At 44.7% G+C, this 26,444-nt stretch overlaps 1 protein-coding gene across 2 annotated transcripts; it reads left to right on the top strand.

Moving 5' to 3' along the window:
• The first annotated feature begins 1,956 nt into the window (after positions 1–1,956).
• On the top strand, positions 1,957–26,444 carry IRX9-L (Nucleotide-diphospho-sugar transferases superfamily protein). Of its 2 annotated transcripts, XR_015541676.1 has the most exons (5): positions 1,957–2,497; positions 2,605–3,547; positions 17,903–18,152; positions 25,358–25,900; positions 26,003–26,444. XR_015541676.1 is itself a non-coding variant. In XM_087380349.1 (4 exons), exons 2-4 carry the CDS (start codon positions 2,682–2,684, stop codon positions 25,526–25,528), a joined length of 1,287 nt encoding a protein of 428 aa, XP_087236475.1. In that variant the 5' UTR covers positions 1,957–2,497; positions 2,605–2,681; the 3' UTR covers positions 25,529–26,444. The 2 variants fall into 2 exon arrangements, 1 of the variants encoding a protein (XP_087236475.1); XM_087380349.1 differs by having other exon boundaries at positions 25,358–26,444.

Genomic DNA, 26,444 nt, shown 5'->3' with positions numbered 1-26,444 from the left:
AAATTTCATTACATTAAAGGATGTTCGTGCCAAAACCTTGCAAATTGGAAAAAAGATGGGTGCTTGGTATTGTGTGATGCTTTTTGAGAATTATGGACGAGCATCCGTAATCGTAGTGATTTGCCTTGCTCTTCATTTACGAGCATCTTTCCACATGCACTTTGTTGCCTAGGCACTTAGTATTATTAATGGTGACATTGGAATTGGCTCTAAGAGATTGCCGATAAGTAAAATAGCAAATAGGTGGACAATATAGAATGGACCTAAATGTAAGAGTATGTGCATACATATTAAAAGGAGGACAAGGAAACCTTCCATACATATCCTTACTTTTTAAACCACATGTAATGATGACAAGGTCTCTGTCCATAGATATAGGAATGTGCTTGGGGGTTCTAGGGTGGATAGATCTTCTAATGGAGTGTGTGTATGTTATACAAAAACTCCATTACATGAAAGAATACCTTCAAACGAAAAATTTGATGTGGCCATCATGGCACTTATTACGAGATAAGGGTGTCATGATTTCTAGAAGGGCGATGCTGGTATCATAAATACTGTAGTGTGTAATTGTATAAGGTTTGATCTATGATGCATGATAAGAGCATGAAGATGCCTTACGTAGGGTTGCCACTTACATCACAAGTGATCATTTGTTGTTAAGCCCATGAGCTTTGAACAACAATTAGGGTAGTGAGTAAACAGGAGCAAATACATTACCAAAGACTTAGTATTGCCTTTTTTGTTGGTGCATATATATATAATGTTGTTGCCCACTAGATTGTTGTTTAATATTCACATTTCATTATGAGTGTGAGTCTCCCAAGTTGGAGAAAAGGTCTTATAATTATTATAATGCATGCTAGTATTAGAACAATTCTTTGCAAAGCATGTCTTTGCAAGTTGGGAGCTTTAATGTGACCTACCTAGACGAGTGGCCTTTTTTTGCACTCGTCCTCTTAAATGCTCCTATTGGACACAAATCAAATTTGTACAAATGAGCAATTTCAAGTTCACACAATTGGAGCTTGAAGGTATACCCCAAGCTTCGTGAAAGGAAGTGCTAAAGCACCCATTTAAGTTCTTGTGAGGATGGTAAGGGTGTTAAACTGAAATACTAATTTTCAAGGCACCAACCCTATTGATGTGCAGCAATGAAGCAAGTTGTTGATTGCACCTGTTCCCTTAAATGGCATGCCATCCCTAATGCTTGAGCAAAGTGCCCTCGATCTTTTTCTTTCTTTTTTTTCACCCCCCTTGTTCCCACACAACGAGGTGCCAACCGCATGGGGTCTATGTTGATAGGTACCAAGTGATCTACCCAAGGGAATCGAATGTGGGCAACTAGCTAAGGTGGGCCAATGCCTAAACCGCCTAAGCTATTGCTGCTGCTCCACACGCGCCCTCTATCTTGGTGCCTTTGAAGGAAAGAAGCAAGTAGGAAATTAATATGAAGAACGTGAAACCTTGATGTGCAACAACAAATTAAGTGGTGCCACCGGGCGCGCACATGCTTCCTTGTCCATTTGCACGTGTCCCCTTAAATGGCATGCCATCTTAGCATTTGAGCCAAATGCCCTCAATCTTTTTTCCTTTTTTTTTTCTTTCCTTCCCCCTCCCCCTCTCTCTACCCCGCCCCTAACGAGCGCACGCGCGCGCGTACACACACACGCATAGGCAACTATGAGGGGTCAACCGCGTGTGGCATATGTTGACATGTAGCAAGTAATCTACCCAAGGGAATCAAATGTGAGGGGCAATGGAGCGCCCTCTTGTTTTGGTGCCTCTTGCAAGGAATGGTAGAACGTGAAATCTGGACGGATGGGAGGTCTTCTTCACACCAACTACGGTTGGGGGAAAGAGTTGGTGTGAACAAACCCTGATTGAGGGGACATGGATGTGTGTGAACAAACCCTTATTGGGAGGACACCTCTCTTCTTTTCTGCTGAAAGAAGAAGCAGCAGCATTTGCAGCAGCAGCTGGCGATGGTGGTCAAGCTCGTAGCTATGGCGTAACGCAAGATTTCTCTTGCCCCGCATTCAATTCTTGCCTTCCTCCCGAATTTCTCTCCGTTTCTGCCCCCGGATTTTGATCGGAAGATTTCCTTAACGCCACGAATTTCAGCAGTAATCCTTTTCCCCTCCGCTCTTGGCTTTCCCGATTCAAAACTCCCCTCTTTGTTTCTTTTCCTTCCCGCCCGAATCGCTGCGCGTAGTCGATCTCCTCTTTTTCGATCATGCCGCATCGGAGGATCCTCAGCGAGTGAGGAAATTGTGCAACGATTAAATTTGGAATCAAATCTTCAGTTCCTTTGCCGCTGCTGCCCTCTCTAGCGTCATCGCTTGCCAATGAAGACTGGAGGTGCGGAAGGTGGAATCGAACTTCATGGCAGCAACTTTGATTCGTTGACCTTTCAGAAGATCACCGCAGCCATTTCACATCTGATCCCCGATCGAATGCATTACAAAGAGAAGACACTTTCCGAGTCCTCTTAACAGTAAGTTCCGCTGCAAAGCTAGCTGGACTGATAGACAATCTCTGTTACAAGTCCTTTCCACAGACATCGAGTAATTGACTCTCTAGTCTCTCAAACTTTCACTGCAGAATTGCGTATCGAAACTACCACCCGATATTTCGAGCTCGACGGCCTTATTCACTGTGCCTCCAGACCTGTGGAAGGCATGGCTTCGTTCAGAAGAAGTTTGTCGCCTTCTATGCACGAACGATCTTTGCAAAACGGGACAGCTTTTTCTCCCAATCATTTGACCACCGTTGTGCCTATTTCTAGTCCATTTGGAGACGTATCCTCCACGAATGGCACCAATAGCTTTCCGCTCTCTTGGTTGAAGTTTGCTCGTAGACAAGGGGCCTACGACAAGTTGAAACTTAAAGGAAGTGTTTGGAAGAGACCTATTTTGCACGTCATTTTGTGCTTCTTTCTGGGATTTGTAGTTGGTTTGACGCCGTTGTCCTTACCGAGGTCAATAGGTTATATACATCGGGATCCGCGTGAATTGGCTTCAGAAGTTAAAGGATTTCCAACCCATGGGCAACGTGAGGTGAACAACTTCGGAGGTAGAGACAGACGGGTTGAGGCAGTAGAGGCAGACACTGTCATCGCCAATCATTCAGACAGGCAAATATTAGTTTCAACCTTGCAAAATGCAGCAAGCGGCCAAGTTTCAGACGACCCTGCTTTCGGCAAGCTTCTTGTAGTTGTCACCCCAACTTACAACAGGCCATTTCAGGCTCTGTACTTGACCCGGCTTTCTCACACGCTCAAACTTGTCCCACCTCCTCTTCTGTGGCTGGTAGTTGAGATGCCTGCTCAGACCATGGAAACTGCAACTATTCTAAGGAAGACGGGGGTGATGTATCGGCATCTTGTATGCGACAAAAATATGACGGACTTAAAAGACCGGGGAGTCTATCAAAGAAATGTGGCTCTGGCTCATATCGAACAACATCAACTTGATGGTGTGGTCTATTTTGCGGATGATGACAATGTGTATACTTTGGAGCTTTTTGGACAAATGAGGAAGATCAGGTAAGTTTACCCCGACTCTCTATTTTGTAGGCAACGATAAGGAAGAATGATTTAGCTGCCTGAATAAGGCATTAACAACGAGGGTTTGTAATTTAGGGACATTTAAAATGCTGTCAGCCTTATGTACTTTACTGTGCTCTAACGTAGGGCAGTTGCTTTCTGGGAGCTACATATAGAAGTATACTTTTTCTAATGTTTCGTTAGACCGTTCTGCCCCAGCCAGTTAACTTAATTTATGCAAAGAAACTGTCTCCCCTTTCAGTGAGAACTAAAACTGAACGGAGTGGCTTTAACATAATCGTGAGTGATTACTAAAGACTGAGGCAAGAAGTATGGTGGTTCCGATGTAAAGCTGCTCCTCTACTTGCGCTTTAGACTCATCTTGTGAAAGCTTATCACTGTTGTGGAGTTTGTTGATTCGTTGTATATTGTTTTTGCAATGAGCCAGGGAAGAAAGAATTCGTCCTGGAATTTGAAGTTATATATAGACTCTTGTTGTGTTGTTGGAAGCTGCCCTGGGTAGTGGTAGCTTCCACAAGTTCCTCAATGTCAAGACCTAGTACACAAGATCTGCACAGCCACCAAGGTTGAGCACGGGCTGAGAGTCCAGGTTGTTGATAGCCAGCATATGCTTAGCCACCAACAATGCTTTCATGATGCCGAGAGTCAGCTCTTCTCATTTTCAGGAGACCTATTTGCCTTGAATATGGATGCAACAAGCTTACCCCTATGATCTGTAGAGAAGGGCTAGGGGCAGATTTAGAGAAAGGGGGATAGACTAGCAGAAGGGGAGAGAGATAGGGGAAGAAGGGAGGAGAAGGATAGGAGAGAGAGAATAGGGTCGGAAAGAGAGGGATAGATTGAGAGGGAGTAGGGAAGAGAGAGAGAGAGTGAGTGAGCGTAGGTAGGAAGGAGGAAGGGAGAGTAGATAGGATTAGATGTCACATCAAAAAGTACATTGTAGGGGGTGGATGGAGACTTATATGTTGGAGATAAGTGCACACTAAGTGTACTATTTCCTAGTCTACATTTTGTCTAAGTCTAAGTCTAGTCTTTATGTCTTGAGTGTGTGCCATGTGGCACTTCTACAATTATCCCATAAGCACTCTTGCTTTATGTCTTGTACTTTGGCCCATATATTCATGGGTCACATCATTGTAATCAATCAGTCTAGCTTGTGTCTTGTCTACACTCTTCTCAAGGTATTTCTTGTCTTTCAGTCTTGTTATTTCATTTCCAGTTTCTAGTTCTAGTTCTTGCTTCCATATTCCAACATGGTATTAGAGCTAGGTTGATCCCTCTTCTCCCTCTTCTCTCCCCTCAATCTGCCTTTTCTCAGATCTCTCCCCCGCTGCAGTCTGCCTTTTCTCAGATCTCTCCCCTGCTGCAGATCTGCCCCTCTTCTCATTTCTCCCTCTTTCTGCCCCGCCATTGTGCTCCAGATCTGCGCGCCAGATCTGTGTGTTTCTGCTCCAGATCTGCGCCAGATCTGCGCTCCAGATCTGTGCATCATTTCTGCCAGATCTGAGCGCCAGATCTGCGCAGTTCAGCCACAGATCTGAGCGCCAGATCTGCGCAGTCCTGCTGTCACTCCTGCATCAACGTACCTGCTGTCCGTACAGGCCAGCGCCGTCCGTATGCCGTACTCTACACATTGTCGTCCGTATGCCATCCGTACTCCGTCCGTACTCCGCTGTCCGTACGACTGTACGGAATCCGTACCTGCACAGGCCGATTTCTCCAGCTGCTGTTCGAGATCTGCTCCATCTTCACGGAGTCTGCGCCATCTGTTCGACCTCTTGGACTGCGCCCCTTTTTTTTGCACCTCTGCCTCTGCCTGAGATTAAGGTACTGTGCTTTGCCTTTTTCAGTTTGCTGAGCAGTCTCTCCTTTTGCTGGTTCCTCCTGCTTCGATGAGCTGTCATATGCTATGGCCTTGACAAAGTGATGAGAGAACTGGCTTCTTAAATCTCTCTACTCATTTATTTCTGCAATATTGTAAGGGAATAGACACTGCCCTTGAATCCTAGCAAGAGGTAAGACCTTCCCACATGGCATCTTCCTCTCATTCTCTCATATCTATCGACAAATTCAATGGGTCCAACTTTCGCACTTGGCAAATCAAAATCAAGTGCCACCTTATGAAAGAAGGTTTTTGGGACATTGTTCAACGTGCTGCTCCCGAAGGTCCTTCTGAGCAAGTTGTCACTGCCAAGAATGACAAAGCCTATGCTATCATATTGCTCGGCCTTGGAGATGATTACATTCATCACATCTCCGACATACAGTCTGCTCCTCAAGCATGGATCACTTTGGATACCCTTTTTGGAGCCCGATCTAAAAACTCTAAGATTGCACTTATGATCTCATTCTTTGATCTACATATGCAGGAAGGAGCTACTATAGCCTCTCATGTCAATTATCTTCGCAGTCTTATGGTTCACCTTGCGTCAGTCAAGTCTCCCATCTCCGAAGATATTGCTATTGCTGTGCTTCTCAAAAGCTTACTTGACACCTATGCTACTCGTCACTACCTTCAAGTATCATAATAATCCTTCTCTTGAGGGTATCATCAATGCTCTCCAAGAGGAAGAAAGAACTCAACAACGAAAGGTAACTGACACTGCATTTTTAGCAAAGAAAGGAAGTTCTAAGGTAAGAAAGCCTTGCACCCATTGTGGCAAAACTAATCATTTGGAGAAGGACTGTTTCAAGGCTCATCCATGCACCATTTGTGGCCGTGATAATCACCGGGAGAGGGACTGCTACTCCAAAACCTCTACATCAGCTCCTGCATCTACCTCAGCCCATGTTGCTGCAACATCTCCATCAGCTGATCCTGCTGTTCCTTCCTCACATGATGAGAAGTGGGCTTTCTGATTACTTCTATGTCTTGTCTACCACCTTGACCACCGATGATGTAGGTCAAGGGGTTCTAGTGTCTTGGTCTTTCTATTTGTCTACAGTCAGTCTTCTGTCTATCTCGTCTTGTCTGTGTGTCTATTTGTCTATCAATCTGACTGTGTTTTAGATCCATCTTGTCCCTACCCTTGTGGACCCATATGAGGATATCACTTGAGGAGGGGTGTCTCAGGATCTTTTGTCAGTCATGTTTTCTATCTTGTCTCTTAGTCTATCAGTCTTTATGTCTGTCTTCTAGTCTTGTCTTTCTGTCTTACTCCTAGTGTCCACTTAAGGAGGGTGTTGGAGATAAGTGCACACTAAGTGTACTATTTCCTAGTCTACATTTTGTCTAAGTCTAGTCTTTATGTCTTGAGTGTGTGCCATGTGGCACTTCTACAATTATCCCATAAGCACTCTTGCTTTATGTCTTGTACTTTGGCCCATATATTCATGGGTCACATCATTGTAATCAATCAGTCTAGCTTGTGTCTTGTCCACACTCTTCTTAAGGTATTTCTTGTCTTTCAGTCTTGTTATTTCATTTCCAGTTTCTAGTTCTAGTTCTTGCTTCCATATTCCAACATTATATAGTCCCTCCACATTTTCCCCCTAAAGGCCTCTAACTTGGCCTCTTTTTCCCCTTCATTACAACCATCCCTTCGCATAGAATTTTGCCCTCAAAATTTCATATGCGGGCTGTTAAATAGGTGCAGGAAACAGCAAATAATAATCAGCCCGGTAGGAGATAGGGGTTGTCTTGGACAATGCTCTTTGGCTGCCATGAGTTCTCATCCTAAGGGAGCCCTTGCCACTTGATAAGATACTCGGTGTAGACTTTGTTTCGGAGTACGTGATCCATGAAACCCATGATGCGCTCCGGAACATAGAGTATGTGGCCCTCCTTATCCATAGGTGGTAGCTTAGGAAGGACTTGGACATGCTGTCCGACATGTGGCTTCAGCAAGGACACATGGAAAACATTATGAATCCTGGAGGTCCTGGGTAGCTCCAACTCATATGCCACCTTGCCAACTTTGCGGATGATCCTGTAGGGACCGTAATACCTGAGCAAGCTTCGTGTTGGTGTTACCCTTCAGCGAGGCATAACGGTTCTTATGGAGGCATAAGTGCACATGATCCCCTTCTTCAAAAGACAGATACCTCCTGCGTTCATACGCATACTTCTTCTGCTTGGCTTGGGCATCTTGCATATTCTTTTTAGCCAATTGCAAAAGGGCATCCATACTCTCCAAGTCATTTCTTGCTTGCTGATTTTTCACAGCCATGTGTGCAACTAAAAATGGCATACCCACTGTGCATCCATACATAGCCTCGAACGGGCTCATGCCAATAGAGATGTGCTTGGTACTGTTGTAACAAAATTCAGCAAGTGCCAACCACTTATCCCAAGACTTCTGTGTGTCATGACAGAAATGCCTCAAATACTCCTCCAGCCATTTGTTCACCCTTTCTGACTGTCCATCCATCTCGGAGTGGTAAGCAGTGCTAGGTGTAAGAGAAGTACCCACTGCTGTAAATAATTCCTGCCAAAAGTGACCCATAAATTTTGCATCTCTGTCGCTGACAATCTCTTGAGGGAAACCATGATTCTTAAAAACATGCTCGATGAACTGCCAAGCAACCTGTGATGCTGAATAACGGGTCTTAGTGGGCATGAAATGGGCCTGCTTTGTCATTCTGTCAACCACCACAAAAATGCTATCCCACCATCCCCGCTCTGTGGAAGGCAACCATGTGATGAAATCCATAGCAATGTGAGTCCATTTGCCTTCTGGAATGGGTAATGGCTGCAAGAGACCCGTGGGTAATGGGCTGTCCACTTTATTTTGCTGGCAGGGCAAACATTCCCTGACAAATTTAACTACATCTTGCCACAAGCCATCCCATATATGTCTTAGTAATACCTGCATGTCCTGCCATAGGAGATGAGTGCATTTCTTGTAAGACCAGCGGTCAGTACTTTGAATCTGGCACCAAATAAATTCTGTCCTTGCACCACAACAGTCCATTATGCAGCTTAAATTCAGCATGCCCTTGGCTCGATGGCCTCTATAACTCCACAAATATGGAAGCTGCCTTAGAATCCTGCATGTATTCTTCCTGAATACCATGAATCCACTCCTGGTAGATGGTAGAAATGGCAGACAAACTGCAAGCCCACATACGGGATAAGGCATCTGCAACCACGTTTGCTTTCCCTTTCCTGTACTCGATGTCGAAATCATAAGACAACGTTAGCCAGCCACCTCTTCTGCTTTATTGACAAGTTGGGCTGCGTAAGGAAATACCTGAGTGTCCTATGATCTGTCTTAACCTTGATTTTGCTACCATATAGGTAGTTGTGCCATTTTTCGAAAGCATGGAGGATAGCCAACATTTCCTGATCATACACATGATAATCTAGTTCCTTGGCATCCAATTTCCTGCTTTCAAAAGCAATTACCCCGTGTTCCTGTCTTAGCACATCCCCTAATCCTTTGCCATTGGCATCTACCTCCACAATGAAAGTACGTGAAAATTCAGGGCATACCAACACAGGAGCATGAGTGAGTTGTGCATCTCTAGACCACATAAAAGCATCCTTCTTCAAAAGGTCTGTCAGAGGGGCTGCCCTCTTGGAAAACTTGTGAATAAAGCGTCTGTAGAAGGAAGCAAGACCTAGGAATCCCCTCAATTGAGTAGGGTTGCGTGGCTGCGGCCAATCCTCAATGCATTTCACCTTTGCAGGATCCGCTCGAATGCCATCCTTGCTCACAATGTGACCAAGATACTCAACCTCTTGTGCCATAAAAGTGCATTTGCTGGCTTTAGCATAAAGTTGATGCAACCTCAAAATTTCCAACACTTGCTTGACATGTCTGATGTGCTCCTGCTTATCCTTGCTGTAAATGAGAATGTCATCAAAAAATACCAGCACATATTTGAAAAGGAGAGGCTGCAAAATCTTGTTCATGAGTGCCTGGAAAGTAGCTGGTGCATTGGTCAATCCAAAAGGCATCACCTTGAACTCATATAGTCTCCTCTGTGTGTGAAAGGCTGTCTTGTGCTCATCCCCAGCTTTCTTTCTAATTTGATGATAGCCAGACCTCAAATCAATCTTAGTGAAAAACTGAGCACCCTTGAGTTCATCCAACAGGTCATCTATCCTGGGGATTGGAAACCTGTTTTTGATGGTGACCTTATTCAAGTCTCTGGTGTCAATGCACATATGGTGAGAACTATCCTTCTTTTTTCACCATGAGTACAGGGAATGCAAAAGGAGAAGTGCTATGAGTGATGAAACTCTTCTGAAGTAAGTCCCTCACTTGAGTTGCCACTTCTTCCCGTTCTACCTTAGAGAGTCAGCATAGGGCCTTATTGAGTGGCTTACTGCTAGGTACTAGGACTATGGCATGATCTACATCTCTTCTCGGAGGCAACTGTGATGGCAAATCAGCAAACACATCTGCAAACTCTGAGAGCAATCTCTGCATATCACAATCATCAACACGGGGAGTGCCACCCTCTTTAGTTACTGACACATTTAATGCATATATGGTGCTGCCTCTCTTAAGCTCTTTGACCAACTGCCTTGCTGAAATGACCTGCAATTAAGGCATTGAAATCCATGCTGATTTTGCCCAGTGATTGCAACCAATCACAGCCCTGGACAACATCTATTGGGCCCATGTCAAGTGCCAAGAGATCGCCTGCAAATGTACATATTCTTAAATAGCTTGTGTACAAGATGTGCCCCCTTGTAGGGGTAGAGAAAAGCGGGACCAGATCTATTAAAAGCGAGACTGTTTTTTGGTTTAAAAAAAAAGCAGGTTGCTTTTTTGTTTTTCTCTAGCAAGGAAAGCACTTGCTCTAAATCAAGCACCCACCCTAAATTCGCCTAGCTTTTGCTGGCCCTTCTGGGCTATTTATATACCCGGGATCTCTCTCTCTCTCTCTCTCTCTCTCTCTCACTTCAGCACTTCAGCGCATGAAGGCGAATTTCCCACCCTCTTTCCGTCTGAGATCAGCCTATGAGATTCCGCCATCTTTCTTGTTGTCCTCTACTCGCCTTCTTCCTTGATTCCACGCAGCACCAGATTCCCTTTTGTTAGTGTGAAGAGCACATGTTTGGACACAGTTGCTTCTCTCTCCCGTGCAAGATATTTTCCAGCCATGGAAGAACATGAAAGTAATGAAACACCTACGTTGGATTACTGTTTTATTGAGATGGAGGACGAGGCTACATCGGAGGTTATTCCTCGTAGAACTCATGACCTGCTACGAGAGATGGATTCCTTGATGGATGAACTCTGGGCAGCTCTTGACTACTATAAAACCCCTCAGTATCAGAAATATATTGAAGAAGGCTCATGCTGTTCCAAATGTAGACAGCTTGTGTTCGAGTCTTTATACCGCTTCCGTGCTATTGAGAAGCGATGAAGAAGTTGAAATCCTCAGTTTTGACCGACACCCAATTATTTTTTGGCTTGACTGGATCTTTTGAACCACGTTTGGTTCAAGAAGCTTCCCAATTTTGTATGAATTATAAACCGTCTTGTTATTAAATTGACCAGGTTTTGGTTAATTTGGTTATGATTTGTAACTAGTGGCATCTATAATTTGATGGGTTCAAATTATATAACGTGTACTTTTGTTCCATATATCTTGAAGTTTTTTAGATATATGGTACATTGATGGTGCCCGAGTATTTGTTACATATTAGACCGGATTTAACAAAGGCAATTGGATTTCTCTTTCTCGAATCTTGGTGCGTAGATTCTTATTTGGTTTGTATTTGAAGTTTTGATCTCGATGTGATTGTGAGTTATGGCGTTTCTTCGAGTCACCGTTTGGACATATGAAGGTTCTTATTGATTAGACCATGATGAGTCTTGTTGGATACTTTCTTTGAATTATGTCCAAAGGCGGGGTCATTTTGATTCTCACTCTTTAAGCCCAAGGTCATGGATAGTCAGGATTCAAGAGTTGTTAGGGATGCTACCTACTGGGTTTTCTTCTTTGACCTATTGGTTGGGGTATTGTAACACAAGGGGGTGATATAATCACATTAAGAAAAGGATTGAGAACGGATTTGCCACCCTGACTCAATCTGGGATCATCTGAGTTGAAGAGGGATTGGCTACCTCATTTACTCATATTGTCCACCGAGTTTTTTATTTGCAGTATACTTTGGCGGTATGGGACACTAAGGTATATTACATTTAAGATTCTCTGATGTGGTGGTATAATCCAGCGTGAAATAATACCCAAGGACCTCTAGGGTGAAGTACAAGAAGGCTGAATTGAATTGGGGGCAACCTGATTAATTTTTTTTTTTCTAACGAGGGCTGACTAAGATTCTTTACCCTGAGAGAAGCCATGTATTTTTTGGGTTCAACCCTGGAGCTCTATAGTCTAGACAGAATCTCAAGGAGGGTTACTGCATCTCTTTTGATGATGGTATGTCAGTGCCTTGTTTGGAACTTGATGTTCCTAGATAAGAGATCCTAAGAACTGGATGATCTTGTGATCGGAGCGGTTTATTGTGCACAAGTTTATACAGGATATTCGATAGTGGATCTTGTTTTAACAGATTTCGGATTGTATGTTTCCGTAGTCTTTGGATCACATAGGATGTTATTCCTATGATGGTTGACTATATTCATGTCTAGAATAGTACCATTGACTGGATATAGCCAACTTAATTTTTACTGATTATCCTCATGTAGGGGCATTTCGAGGATAGATCAAGGGGACCATATCTTTGGTCAGGATTTTGCCCATTGATACTTCCATAGAGATTCTTCCATCATGAGTTATGAATGGACACCTAATTGTTCTGCGATGGAAAGTTTGTCATGTATTTCAACCCAGAATTTGAATTACAAGCGTATTCCGTTGAGGGATTTTTTGAATACTAAGTAACTCAAGAATTAGGGTTAATAGAAACTGCAACCAAAACAAGTGGCCTCGAGGGCTTCAATTGATGGGGTTGTTCGAACAATGATTCCTCGATCTCAACCTAAGATTTTGAGGTCAAGGATACTCAATAGATAAGGTTGATAGAATCATTTACCTTCAGGTACATATTTTACCATGCTTGTGTACGGGATATGTCAACGGAATCAACTCTGAGGATTCACGCGTTATTGGATTTCTTGAGGAGAATACTCGACGATATGTAACCTTGTTCTGATTGAGAGATTTACTTTCCTTGGGTTGGTTATCAAAGATTGTGGCTTTGGCCTTAGATTTTCTTTGATTTGAATCTCATGGAAAGTATAGCACACTCAAACTGATAGTCAGAGTATAGTTATTGGCATGGACTCATCTTCACAGAGAGTTTTCGGGCTTTCTGGTGAACTCAGGAGTGAGTTCTTAGAGGAAGGGGAGTATGTCATGTGCATGGTGTACCTAAGGTTCGATAGCAGGTTAACGTGGGTTACAGGATAGCATAGGGCTGGATGGCTATTTTTGGCCGAGATTGCTATATATAGAGATTGATTCATATATAGTGCTCGCTTTATATGGAGGGAGCTATTCATAGCATTGTGCTATCTATAGTGGGTTTCCTTCTATATAGAGGGAGGGCCAGTGCTATTGTGTAGATCAATTGAGCGCTCCTCAACTGATGGATGGGGCTTGGACCCAGGTCGGGACTCTGGCCATCTACATGGCTGGATCATAGGTGGCGTATCGAAGGTCCTTTGGACAGGCTCAGGTGGTATGGGACGCCTGGGTTAGATAAGGGCCTATGGATGAGTCGAGCTGTAGCCCACGTGCTCGGGGGTGGTCGGGAGGATTGAGGCACCTGCGCTATGATTCTGGTTGAATCAAGGACGAGATTCTAGGTCAGTGATAGGGTTAGATCCTGCGGGGTTGTGTCACCACCAACACATGCACAATCCTGCCATTAATCATCCCTGTTAATCTGATAGTATCAGCACTTTTGGCACCCATTAGGGCATGCATGGAAATAGTATAAAGTGTTGGCTGGGCATCCCAATAAACCTCTTTGTCATTCACAGGAGCATTACCACCTGCATCTTCACATGCATAAAAAGGCATTGCATCGTGATGCTCCATAGAAAAGAGTGTGGGCCTACGGCCTCTCATGCCACTAGTGGGCAAAATCTCATACGAATGCAAAGCATGAGTGTCATGTGCAGTAGCACCACCAGGATCAAAAGGAAAGTCGGTCCCCTTCGTAGCTCCAGTGTCAGGAGCCTCATCTGCATCATGTGTATTTGCCATCTCATCTTGAGACGTATCCAAAGAACCCGGGGCATCAAACAATTCCTCGTCATCTAAGAGGTTGATGATGATGCTGAGTTTGGCAGTGCCACTGTTGTGTATCTTGCACACATTCCTTTGCTCAGCAGTCCATTTCTCGCCACATTTAAAATATAAGTTGGCCTTCTTTCTGCTGTCCATTATTGCCCGTGTATGCTGTTTTATCTCAGCCTGCTCATTTCCAGCAGTAGGCTTGCCTCCAGGCTTGGCATTAGGATACCTGTAAGGCTTGGCATACGGCATCTTACTAACCGAGACAGTAGGAAAGCAAGGAAATGGTGCTGCTGCAGATTTCTTGTCAGTCCAATCAGCAAACTTAGGCTTTGACTCAGTGTCATACCCCATAGCATGCGAGCTGCCCATGGCATTTCTGTGCTTGCCAGCATATTTAGGCTCGAATACTTATGCAAGTTGAGCTGCCCTCTCAATTGTTTGAGGGTTATGTGCCTTCACATCTGCAGCGAGAGAACTTCTTAACCCATGGATGAAACGCAGCAGCTTTCCCTTTTCAGATACGTCCTGCACAAACAGGGAAAGCCTCCAAAAGCATTGCAAGTACTCTTGGACCGTACTGGTTTGTGACAAGGCATAAAATTCAGCCAAGTATTGATCCAATACAAGTGGAGATACAAATGTAGTGACCATCAATTCTCTGAAACCCCTCCAAGTGGTTGGTTTCTGAGGCGAATCCCTCATGTATCGCCACCATGTGTGGGCATAGTCCTGCATATGCATACCTGCAAAAATGATGTGCTCCTTTTAACTTATGCACTGTGAGTTTGTCCTTCATATCCTTGGCTGCATAATTCTTGTGTGTGTAACCTCCAGAAGTGCGGGCATCATCACGCTTGAGGTTCACATTATCGGAGAAGGGCACCTCAAGTTTGATGGCCTTAGGTAGGGCCTTGTATGAACGCAAAGAATTTGCCAACATGTCATCAAAAGTGGCTCGCTATCCACCACCAAACCCTTGCTGCATAGAAGTTGTTGCCATCTGATGCACTGGCTGCGTCTGGCTATATGTGTTCGCTGGCGGAGCGATAGGTGCATGAACTCTGGGCTGGGTCTCTGTGCCAAATGCATCTCTTCGAAATGATGGCATACCAAAGGGCTGAGAAGAGGTCTAACCTCTCTCCCAGGGGTGTGGGCAGCCATATAAACCCAAGCCAACTTTAGGCATACTTGCTGGTGCGGTGAAAGGAGCACTAGCCGGATGCACACCAACAGGTCGGCCCAAAAGAGACGGCTCAGCCTGCATAGATGTAGAAAGCTGAGAGCCAAAAGATGGCCTAACATCTTGCAAGAAGGTGCTCTGTGGCACAGAAAATGCATCATCTATGTCCAGATAATCCCCAAGGTGGGGTACATGCAATGGTCTAGAAGACTGATGCTCATAGGCATGACGGGCATCTGCCATAAAACCCCTGCGTGGAGTAGACAAAACATCCTGATTGGCTGAATGGTCCCCTTGTTGGGGTGCGGGCTGCTTACCCTTATCCTACATAGCAATGGCAGAGGTGATTTGCTGACCAATCTGCTGTTCCATCTGGACAAGAGCCGTGTTCTGCATAGCCATGGCTGTGGTAAGCTGCTGGCTGAACTCCTGTCCTATCTGGTGGAAAGCACCGTGGAGCATAGAGGAAAGGGCATCCAGAAACTGCGTCTGTGTTGCTTGCACTTCCCGGGATGTAGGAGAGAGAGGCTGAGTGGAAGGAACCTCTGCACCACCAGTGGATGCAACCACTGTGGTAGGCACTTGCTCATACTGAGTAGCCTCATTAGTGTCATGCAATATATCACGAGGGACACGCCTCGGTGCCATGGTGACTGGCCCTGAAGAGAGGAGCTCAAAAATGTCGATGGAGAGGCTCGGAAGAAAGGTCGTCAAAGAAGCTGCAAAATGTGGCCCAAATAAGCCCGAATTGGGCTAGGAAAGGCCTCGAAATGGTTGTGAGAAAGAGGTTGGAAAGAGGCTCTTTTTAAAAAAATTAAAAAAAAAATTTGGGGGGAGGAAGGGGTCCTAAGTAACTAAAGATAGCTATGACAGCCCTAACCTAAGACTATTAGAATTGTTAGGACACCGACTTAAGCTAACCTAACCCAACTTTTAACCTTAGTTAGTACTAACCTAACCTAGAGCCAACTAACTAAACCTAAGTGACTACAACTAACCTAACCCACTCCACTAACTAAACCTACCTAGCCTAACTAAGTGAACCTAAAGAGACTAAGGTTTGCAAGAGGCGACGGAGGTGGCGCGGCGCGGGTAGGCGGCGCAACCGACGGCAATGACAGGATCAAGGTAGACAAAGGCGACGTGAGTAGACGGGATGGCGCAAGCAACTAGAACAGACGGGATGGCGAGGGACATGGCGACGATAGGATTGTTGGCGTAGCACGTATGGGCTCACGGACGACAGTTGTGGGATAGGGGCTGACGGAAATGGGAGCAGGCAATGGAACCACGAAGGCTCATAACTCCTTCAGACGACAGGGCTGTTGTGGATCACACAATGTAAGTTGCTTTAGGTGCAGTTGTCACTGATGGGTGGGAAGGCTAGATGAGGTTGTCGATGGAGTGCTCTGCTCTTAGCCGACTTGGGCTCAACGGATGGGTCATTGAGCTACCCGCACAAGGATCGTGCTAGATGAGCTACCCGCACAAGGCTCTCTTTGCGCACAACCATGGCTTTTAGGCAGAATATCTTCAGTGCTATCTGTTGCGTTGATTTTGATTGTTGCACGCTTGTGAAAAGCTGCGAGCTTGAGCTTGTGCTAGCGTCTGAGCTGAACAGGGCTGGGTAATAGCGTTGGCGTTAGTGTAGCAGCTGCTGGGTATCGGAGTAAAGGATGAAGTGGAGAAGCAACGGTGCCAGGGTCGGGGCTCTGATACCAATGTAGAGAAGGGGTAGGGGCAGATTTAGAGAAAGGGGGATAGACTAGTTGAAGGGGAGAGAGATAGGGGAAGAAGGGAGGAGAAGGGTGGGGTAGGAAAGAGAGGGAGAGATTGAGAGGGAGTAGGGAAGAGAGAGAGAGAGAGAGAGAGAGAGAGAGAGAGAGAGAGAGAGAGAGAGAGAGTGAGCGTAGGCAGGAAGGAGGAAGGGAGAGTAGATAGGATTAGATGTCACATCAAAAAGTACATAGTAGGGGGTGGATGGAGACTTATATAGTCCCTCCACATTTTCCCCCTAAAGGCCTCTATCTTGGCCTCTTTTTCCCCTTCATTACATGATCTGCTACAAATTACTGCCGATAATTAAGTATTTGTTAGAGGTGATATACCAAATGTGCCTGTGTCTGTCTTAAAAGAAACTGCTGGTTGAGGCTGCGCCGCTTGCATGGAATGGTACGCTGTTAGCTTGCTGCTGGTTCAGGCTTTCCTGCTCCTCAGATTGATTGGCCCAAGTGTCATTGCCCTGAATGGCTATGTACATCCCTTTGCCACTCATTTCTTAATTGAAATCAGCCTTTCTTTCAACATTGAACCAACTTTTTGGGCTGGTTCTCCTCTGTATTAAGTCACTGGTCTAAGGGCCTCACCACCTTGTACATTGCTTACACAATTATATTTCGCAACATCAGCAAATACAGGTAATGTTCCTTACGTAAAATGTTCAGGCCTTGTTTGTGATAGGGAGTCTTCCAATATTAGCCACACAAGTTTAAGATTGGAGGACAAGAAGGCCAATCAAGGTTTGGTCCAAATGGATAAGGAATCCAGTTTTCCATCTTTACTTGAACTTTTAAGTCCCAACAAACCTCAGAAGAGACATGGAAGAGCTTGGTTGCCAATGTTTGCTGGCAAAAACGGAACAAAAGCCTCACAATAGTGCCAGGCTGACATCGTCACTCAATATGTTATAAAGACCTGACCTCATATTAGCTTTAACCATTCTGCTTGGTCATTTTAGCTCTCATGTTTCCAAAGAAGATTGTAAGTTGTTGCAATGTAAGTTGCTCGCTGTTCCTAACTTGGTTTTTAACAGCTTTTACTGTGTTTCCACGTGCATTCTCGACTTAAGTATTGCGTGTGGGGTCTGTTCCCTCATAGGGCTGAAAAATGTTTCCCCTTTTTTTCTAGAAAAAAAGTTGTGTAATTGGTGCATATAGCGTTTCTGATTGGAAGCTCATGAAGGAAACCGTCCTTTTTTCTTGCAGGCGTTTTGGAACTTGGCCCGTTGCTATGCTAACTCACAGCAAATCTAAAGCCATATTGGAAGGGCCTGTTTGTGATGGGCATCAGGTCATTGGCTGGCACACAAATGAAAAGAGTAAGAGGCTAAGAAGGTTTCACGTTGATATGTCTGGCTTTGCTTTTAACAGTACAATCCTTTGGGATCCCCAACAGTGGCGAAGGCCATTTACAGAACCTATTCGACAGCTAGACAGCATCAAAGAGGGATTTCAGGTGTGTAGCATTCCAATTTTTTAGTGATAATTGTTGAGGGGAATTCGAATACTTTGTAGCTGCAGTATGCTATTATCTTTGCATAAATACTCTAAAAGTCAAGATTGATTGGAGACAGATGAGAGGATATAAAATGTTGGAGAATGAGGGTGACAGCCCCACTTGTGAGCCCCTAAATGAGGACAAAGGGGCAGGATGCCCGCCGGGCATGAGAGGATTTTGTGTAGGCTGAGGAAGAGTCAGCTTCATTTGCAAATCTAGAACCCAGGAGGATCTGACTAGCACAGGGGAAGCCGTGGTAGGCCTGCAGCAGGTAAGGCAAGCATGTGGAGGCTTTATAGGTGTTGGAGTGGATGGAGTCGCTGTCCCACCTGTGAGCCCCCATGTAAGGAGGATAAGGGGGGCCAGCCAGCCAGTTTATGGGCCAGTCAACCAGCACGATGGAGGACTAACCAGGATCCCCCACTCACATATAAAGGCCATTTTCCTTTCTATCACTTCGAGCGCTCCCAGCAACCATTGAAGCCCTATCATATGGGCACTTGGCAGGAGGAGATCTGCAGCAGTAGGAGCAGCATTGAGGTGCCCTTTTGGTGCTGGATCTGAGCAGCCTTAAAGCTTTAGGGGTGAGGTACACTGAGGGTCGCTTTGTACTTTGATTAATCCTGTATTTGGAGCATGTACATCACTTTTTGGCTGTCTACTTGGCCGCACAATTCTTTGACGTGTGTTTTCCAGTTTACTTGTGTGTCATGTTGAAGTGTGATCTAAGGGTAGTATGATATGTGGGCATCCATCATTCCCCTGCTGGGGTTTAGCTACAGCAAGTAAGCCCTAGGTGTCTATGACATTAAATTCACCAGCTTATATGTTCCAGTCAAGATGGTGTGCAAACATATTGTCTCTTGCCACACATCAGCCTTGACGATATATCTTCATACGAGGATGCTGTTTCTAGTTCTGTTCAAGGCCCAACAAGCTCAGAGAAGCCATTGTAGCACACTACCTGAATGACATCTAATTGAGCCTCCACAATGAAACTCAACTATGTCAGATCTGGTGACTTTCAGAAAAAACAGATCATCCAGTTGCAAGAGATGGGACATGTACACTTCTGTCAATATCTGGGCTACTTTTCAAGAACTGAACAGGTTTGCTATGATCAGAAAGTGGAGGATGCTATAGACGAAAGGAAAATGATCCAATAAACTCTCAGATCTTCGTGTAGCAAATAAAATAACAATGTGCAGGACCTGCCAAACGTCTTATGTAAGTAATAGGAAGCTTGGGACTCACAGGGGTTTCCATGTCAGGTGGAAGAGGCAAGAGCATCATGCCCTAATCATTGCACTCAGTCATTGTAAGGTGTGTGGCTACATCACGAGGCATGTTAAATGCGTGATAAACAGCGCTTTCTATAGCTTGTATTATTCTCTTTGTAGTGTGAGGATCATGCGCATGCAATTGAAACATATGTGCTCACATCCGCAGTTTTGACAAAACTCAATCTGAAGACCTTGGTCTAATGGATGCTCAAGTGTGTATTGGTGCATGGATATGTATGTGTGAAAAAACATAGGTTTATACTATGGCACAGCCACTATTGGGGGACTGATGTGTCATTGAGGATGTCATAGGACCTAGTCCATGCTATGTGTGGAGTTAATGGTTTTTAACCTTATGGATGGCAGTTATAAGGTTCAAACTCCAATTCTTGTTTTTTTGAGAGAAGAGTTGGGCATGTTTCTGGATACCAAAATGACTTATCTGATTGTCTTGCAAGGCCATGAGCCATGCGTTTTATCATTCAAGCAACGCATAGCATGCCATACACATGAGTTAACATGTGGTAAGTAGGGGGATTATAAAGAAAATTTTTTATCACACAAATAATGCCTGTGTGTGCCTTGCAGTCATGAGCTTGTGAGGGCATCGATTTAACCTTGGTCTACTCCAATAGTTGAGCATTGATGAACTCGGTGAGGATGCCATCATGGCTAGTCACTACTATGCATGACAGAGTTATAATGGTTCTCAACATCGTGGTGACGGTCATGGGGTTAAAAGTCACACTTCTGGTTTGGCTTCACATGACGAGGAGCATCTTCCTATAATTAGCAAGGCTTATCTGTTATATGTAGGTGTTCGAAATGAATCCCTACAAAGGGTATACCGCAGCGGAAAACCGGATTCACACATGGAAGTGTTTAACTATGGAACAAAATACTCTTTACTTGTGTGTACTTCACAACCATAATTGTGTGTGCAAGTCAGTAAATAGACAGTGCTCCAAGAAAGATATAGAATCCACAATGGTATATTTCCGTCTAAAACCAGATACACTACAAAAGAGAGATGCAGAGTCCCACCAAACCGTGGTCCTCTGACCTTACCAAAAGTTCTCCTACAGGCTACTATCTGCTTGGCACTCCTAGATCCCCGAGCCCGCGTGATCCTCTTTGAGCTTATGTAGACTGTCCGTCCGTGATTTCTCCACCTTACTGCCTGGGTAGTCAGCCTAGGTGGGCAGCCCTTCCACGCTTCCTCCAACATTGTTCTCTTGGTTTGCTGCTCCTATCTGCTGACGGTCGGCTGCTCCAGATGATGCCAAGTGAGGCCCCAAAGGGCCCCTTATTAGGACTTAACCGACCAGCCAGCCCTAACTGGGCTGACTGGATCTGACCTACCAGCCGACTCCCTGCTGGTCTGTAAACCCTGTGGGGGGACACATCTTGAGGGCTGGCTGGCCCGGCCTGGTCACGTGGCAGGCTGCCACTGGCCAGGCCTGTCCAGCCCTAACCCACCCTTCTCCAAGGTCTTTTCCAGGCCTCTCCTCTCTGTGCTGCCCACATGACAGCCTTTTCGCTGTCCATGTTGGTAGCCCCAAAACCCTTTCTTTTTTATCTATGTTCCACCCCCGATGCTCTCCTCCTTTGGGGGCTCACAGATGGGGAGGTGACCAACCCTAATTGAACAGTAAGTACAAAGGCATTCTGTTACGTTGGCATTTTGTACCACAGCTTACATTACAAGGAAGGGGGGCAGTGAGATATAAAGACAGTCAGATAAACTAGTAGAGAGGAAGCCGATGATGGAGAAAGAAGGGGTGGACAGAGATAGAGGAAGAGAGAGTGAGAGACGTGTTAGAAAAGAGTGGTGGAGGTTGCTTGCTACAGCCAACGCTTCTCGCAGCAGAGGCTAACCAAAGAGATAGCACCCAGGAATCACACAGTGCTGAGATCAAATCCCAACTTCTTCTTTCGGTAGTATGCACTATTGTAGAGAGAGAGGTGCAGACAGTAAACAAACAGTTTGGGAGAGACTGAAACGAAATCATATAGTCTTCACAAGCAATTGTAGCCTGAATGAAGAGAATGCGGGCTAGTCCTGCAGATCTGCCCGACTTATCCACAGACTGGGCCGACCCAGTCTGTGGTTTCTTTTGCAGGTTGACTGGTTGATTCGGCCATGTGGCAGCCTACCACTGGCCTGCTGTCTGCTGTGCCTGTTTCTGAGCCTGCAGACCCAGTCTGCTGTTCACCCGGGTGCTTGTTCCAGTCTGCTGACCTGGGGCCAGCCTATGAATGGCCCCCAGCCCTCCATAGCCTGCTCCAACGATGGTGCCTTACTGCTAGGTGGTAACTCTTTTTTTTCTAGAGAACGGAACCTTCTATTAGAAATCTTTGAGAAAATGATACAGATCAGCCATTGGATGCTGGACCAAATAAAAATGGACTAAGTGGCCTGCTTCTCAGGATCACAGCTCACTGCCTAGGGTATCCCAAAAACAGGTGCTAAAAACAGGGTAGAGGGCTATACAACTAGAGGATTTCTTGATCCATGAGAATGTAAAAATGGCATCTGGTCCACACCTTGCAGAAACACTTCCCCTGTCAGTGGTCTTATTGGACCCCTCCGTGCTTACTCCCAGGTGGCTCACAAGGTATAGGTGATATCATGCCAAATGTTGACGTGAGTGGCTATAGGTCAACTCTCCATCTACTGCCCCCCCATCACTAGACTGCAGCGCGCAACCCAGATATATCAGGCTGTGATGCTGGCTACTATCAAAATTGCTCTTTGCTCATTTGATACTTTGATTGGCATGTACAAGATGAGGATGAGATTTCCGAGACAAGGGCTATCTTCAATGTGCCACTCTTGCAAAGAAGTGAAACTTTCATTATGAAGGACAAAAGCCTTTAGTAAAGTATTGAGGGATCAATGTTTGTTTTACAAGAGAGACCTGGAAAGTATGGATTCTGCAAATACTACATGGTCCCCTGGGGCCACGTGCTTGTAGAAGAGATTTTTAGAGAGGCTGTACCTCACTTTGTGGCTTTATCTACTCTGGTCCTTCCTTGCTCACTGCTTAACATGTGTTCTCTGCTTGCTCTTCCCTACTCTATACTCTCTCACACATCTCCTTCCTCTGCTTCCAGTCCTTTTCCCCTGGTATCTTCACTCCTCCTTCAAACGTGCTCTTTCCACTCTTCTTACAAATGACATTCTATTCTCCATTCTAGTCAATAATCTTCCAAGGGCCATGATACTTCGGGGCTAGCTTAGCGTTGGTGCACTCAAAACCGAGATGCTTTGTGTTTATTTATTTTTCTTGACTTGGGCATGGTCCACATTCTTTTTGGTCTCTTGCAAAAGAGACTCCATCTTTTCTAGGTCATCTCTTGGTCACCAATTTTGCTATACCTGAAAGTACTTTAATCTTATGTCGTACATCACCTTAAGTAGGTTCATCCCAAGCAACTTGTGCTTAGTGGAGTATTGAAGTCATTCCAATCTTACGTCATACATGGCCTCAAATAGCACTATGGAAGTCAGTATCTTCCACACGTGTGAATACATAAGCAAAATAAATGAGCAGCCAGGAGCCACTATCTCCACTCCATCAAGAAGGAATACTGCTGAGAAGCCAAATTGTCTGTAATTACAATACCTAATGCTCGACTGAGCATACAAAATGACAACACCCAACACCTAAGGACCCTATGACAGTGTGCAAGGATTGTGCTTATTAATGGAAGATAAAATTAGAGCTCAGAATGCATGATCATAAAGATTGTAATAGTCAAACCCATAATTCTCAGCACCAGGATCAGGTTCTTCAAACTCACCGTCTTCTTAAAAACCTGCACATCCACCATTTCAATAGGCTTCCTTGCCCAGTCAACTGTCCCCTCCGCTGCAAAAGCAATTTGCACTCCTTTTTCCGTCAACTGTCCCCTCCGCTGCAAAAGCAATTTGCACTCCTTTTTCCTCTTGTTATTGTAAAGATTTTCTTGAAGAATTTCTACAACTCATGTGCTCTGCTTGCATTTGCTACAAATTAGCTGTGTTGAATTGAGTAGCTGATGGAGCAACCTCAGGATTGTTACCATCATAGACCCTTTGTCATCCTTTGCTCTTCATCCATCAGGGAAGCAATCAGGTCATCAAGGCTTAAATCCTTAAAAGCTCGCAGAATTCATGCCACACTAGTCAAAATGACAGCTTTGCAATCATCATCTATTGTAGTGACATCCAGGGCTCCCAGTTGTCTTTCCAAGACATCATGCGATTTAGCAGAACCACACTTCATCCAAGTCCCCCAGTTTTTTTTTCAAGACATTATGCAATTTAGCAGTACTGCAAATGTCTTGTCAGGAACCATTTGAATGTATTCCTATCTTTGGTACAAATTTTTTATCCTAAACTGGTGCATACTCAGCAGACGTCATGGATGTTTCGACATGAGGAAAATAATCCAAGCTCCAAGTGATCAAGCCCAACTCTTTTATCAAGTCCCATTGAGCTCTTGCTGCAGGCAATTATGTTCTTTCAGCTCTGGCTACCACAGACCAGAGCCCCTCCTTGATTAGAACAAGCTTCACTTGAAGCTGCCATCCATGGAACTTTCTGCTGTCAAACTTTTTCCCCGTGATTGGCAAGCTAGAGGTCGCCATAAGGTTGGTGTATTTGAATCCCCAACTGCTGTGCTTCTGCTATCCATTTGTTGGCCATGCAATCCATAAATATACACCTGGAAACCAAGCAAGACAAAATCTCACAAATGTTATGATCTGCGTGCAAGCTAATTAGTATGCAAGAAAAGCTACTTCGACATTGGCTCTGATACAACTGAAGAAAAACCTGTAAGAATTCACATCATGGGAGTCCTAGAAGTAGAAGCCACATCACAATACGAAAAAGAGAGGGCCATATATGAGGGCTTATTACAAAGTTAGGGCACACCGCTCTTTAACCTCCCTAGAGGCACTTGCCTATTGGACCACACTAATCTAACTCGTCATGAGGCCTATGCCTCTTGCAAAGCTTCAAAGGTCGCCGCACTTACCACAAACAATTGCGATCCCCAAGAACACTCTTGCTAGTGAAAGTAGAGGTTCTCGACAGTTCCTCACTATAAAGTTTTCCTTCAGGGTTGTTCCTTTAGTGCAAGGCAGATTGCAAGGAGAGAGGTCAAAGCCATGTCAACGTGAGGAGCTTCGTGCACCACAAGCTTGGGGGAAGAGTGACCTACTGACAAGGCCATAGGGCAGGGTGTTGGGGCGGGCTTCATGTTTAATGGAAATATGCTATTCTTGACCCTTGTTTTTTGTGCTCTGAAGTTTATGCCATTTAGAATGTGTGTTTCATGGTTACCTGATACTAAGTCTGGAGGAGACACTGGGGACAGCATTGAGCATACAATTTGAGGCCTCATGCTTCACATCTGATGGAAAACATAGCTTCAAAAGACCACTAATAGTTTTGTTGCCTACAATGAATTCTTATGTATTTGCGTTCTTGTCTCATCTGTCTTACCTCTTAACACTCTCATCTTGAAGAGTTTATCCTCCAATCACTTGCAACAGTCTTTAGTACACCCGTCTCTGTGCACAGTTTGATGACTATTGCTGATGTCTGTGTAATGCCCTAGCACCAGTCATCGACAACTGATCCTTTTCCCCTTCCTTGACTGAGCTGTCAATTAGAGCTTGCTGCTTACATAATGTGAATGAAGTATGTACCTAATTGCAAGTACAGTTTAAATGCTATGTTAGATGTCATGGTTATGTCCATGAAACGATAAAATAATTGTTTTACATGTCATGTAAGATGCTTAATCAACAAATGGAAGGTTCCTTGAACATGCCTATGTGTAAAATCTGAGGAGATTGTACAAGCTAAAGAGGCTGTTTATGCAGGAAACAACCTTCATTCAGCAACTAGTGGAAGATGAGAGCCAGATGGAGGGACTGCCAAGTGGATGCTCTAAGGTTATGGTCTGGCATCTTCATCTTGAATCACCAGGGTCAATCTATCCTTCAGGGTGGACACTGCAGCAAAATTTAAATGCCACGGTTTCATTGCAATAGCAGTTTTCTGGCCTTTGTGGCTCTAAAAATACAACAAAACTACATTAAGAGGAGTGTAGACGACTTACTGATACACGATGAATCTGTCTGATGAGCAGCAAGGATATATAACTGCTTCGATATATGCCATCTTCCATCGATTGTTCTGTGTCAGCCACTGGAAAGAGGAGGCTATTGCTACTTCATGTCTTCTGCATCAGCCACGGATCGGGAGGCTGCTTGCCTGTTCTTTCTTAAACTGTTGCGGTGTCAAATGTTATCAGTGCAAGTCTTTGGCTTTTGTGACAATACATCAGAAGATTCTAGTGCACCATGTAGATGACCATTTCATCATATGGACGGAGCAAGGACCGAAATCTGCCAAGGGGCGATGTAAGGAAACCTTCATGGGAAATATATTGAGAGATGGATGTTTAATGGTTGCAATGCATTACTTATGAGGACAGTATTGAACCTTTGAATTGATTGCTGCAGGGAAATTTTGGTTTAGATGCACATTAAGGGGAAGTGGGTGACTTTGGGCAACAACTTTGCAAGCAAGGGAAGTATGCAAGAAGCACGAAGTCAAGGGAAAACTAAAAATCAGATATTTAGTTAAGTCATCTCAAATTCATTTAATGTGATTCTATGTGAGGTAAGCCTTTTGGTAGGAAGTAAGCTGCAGGCTGAACTTGCATATGACTGCTATTTCTTGACACTCTGTAGTGAGGTCAAATCTACGTTGGGGCACTCCTATGGTGAGGGTCCTGATATTACTATTTGTGCAATGAGTTTTGGGTCAGCTTTTCACACTTCACCATTTTAGCTAGTGCCTAAGGACCTTCTTATCTGCCTCACCCATGCAAAGCCCATATGGCTATCACTCCCTACCCATGCATCCGCCTGATGTGCTACACTTATTATTTCAAAGGATTTG

Source organism: Dipteris shenzhenensis, chromosome 10 (genome assembly GCF_047967505.1).
Source record: "Dipteris shenzhenensis isolate YYH24624 ecotype China chromosome 10, Dip_SZ_1.0, whole genome shotgun sequence".
Classification (NCBI taxonomy): Eukaryota; Viridiplantae; Streptophyta; class Polypodiopsida; order Gleicheniales; family Dipteridaceae; genus Dipteris; species Dipteris shenzhenensis.
Note: the sequence above shows the minus strand (reverse complement) of the source record. Positions and strands in the feature narration are given on the sequence as shown.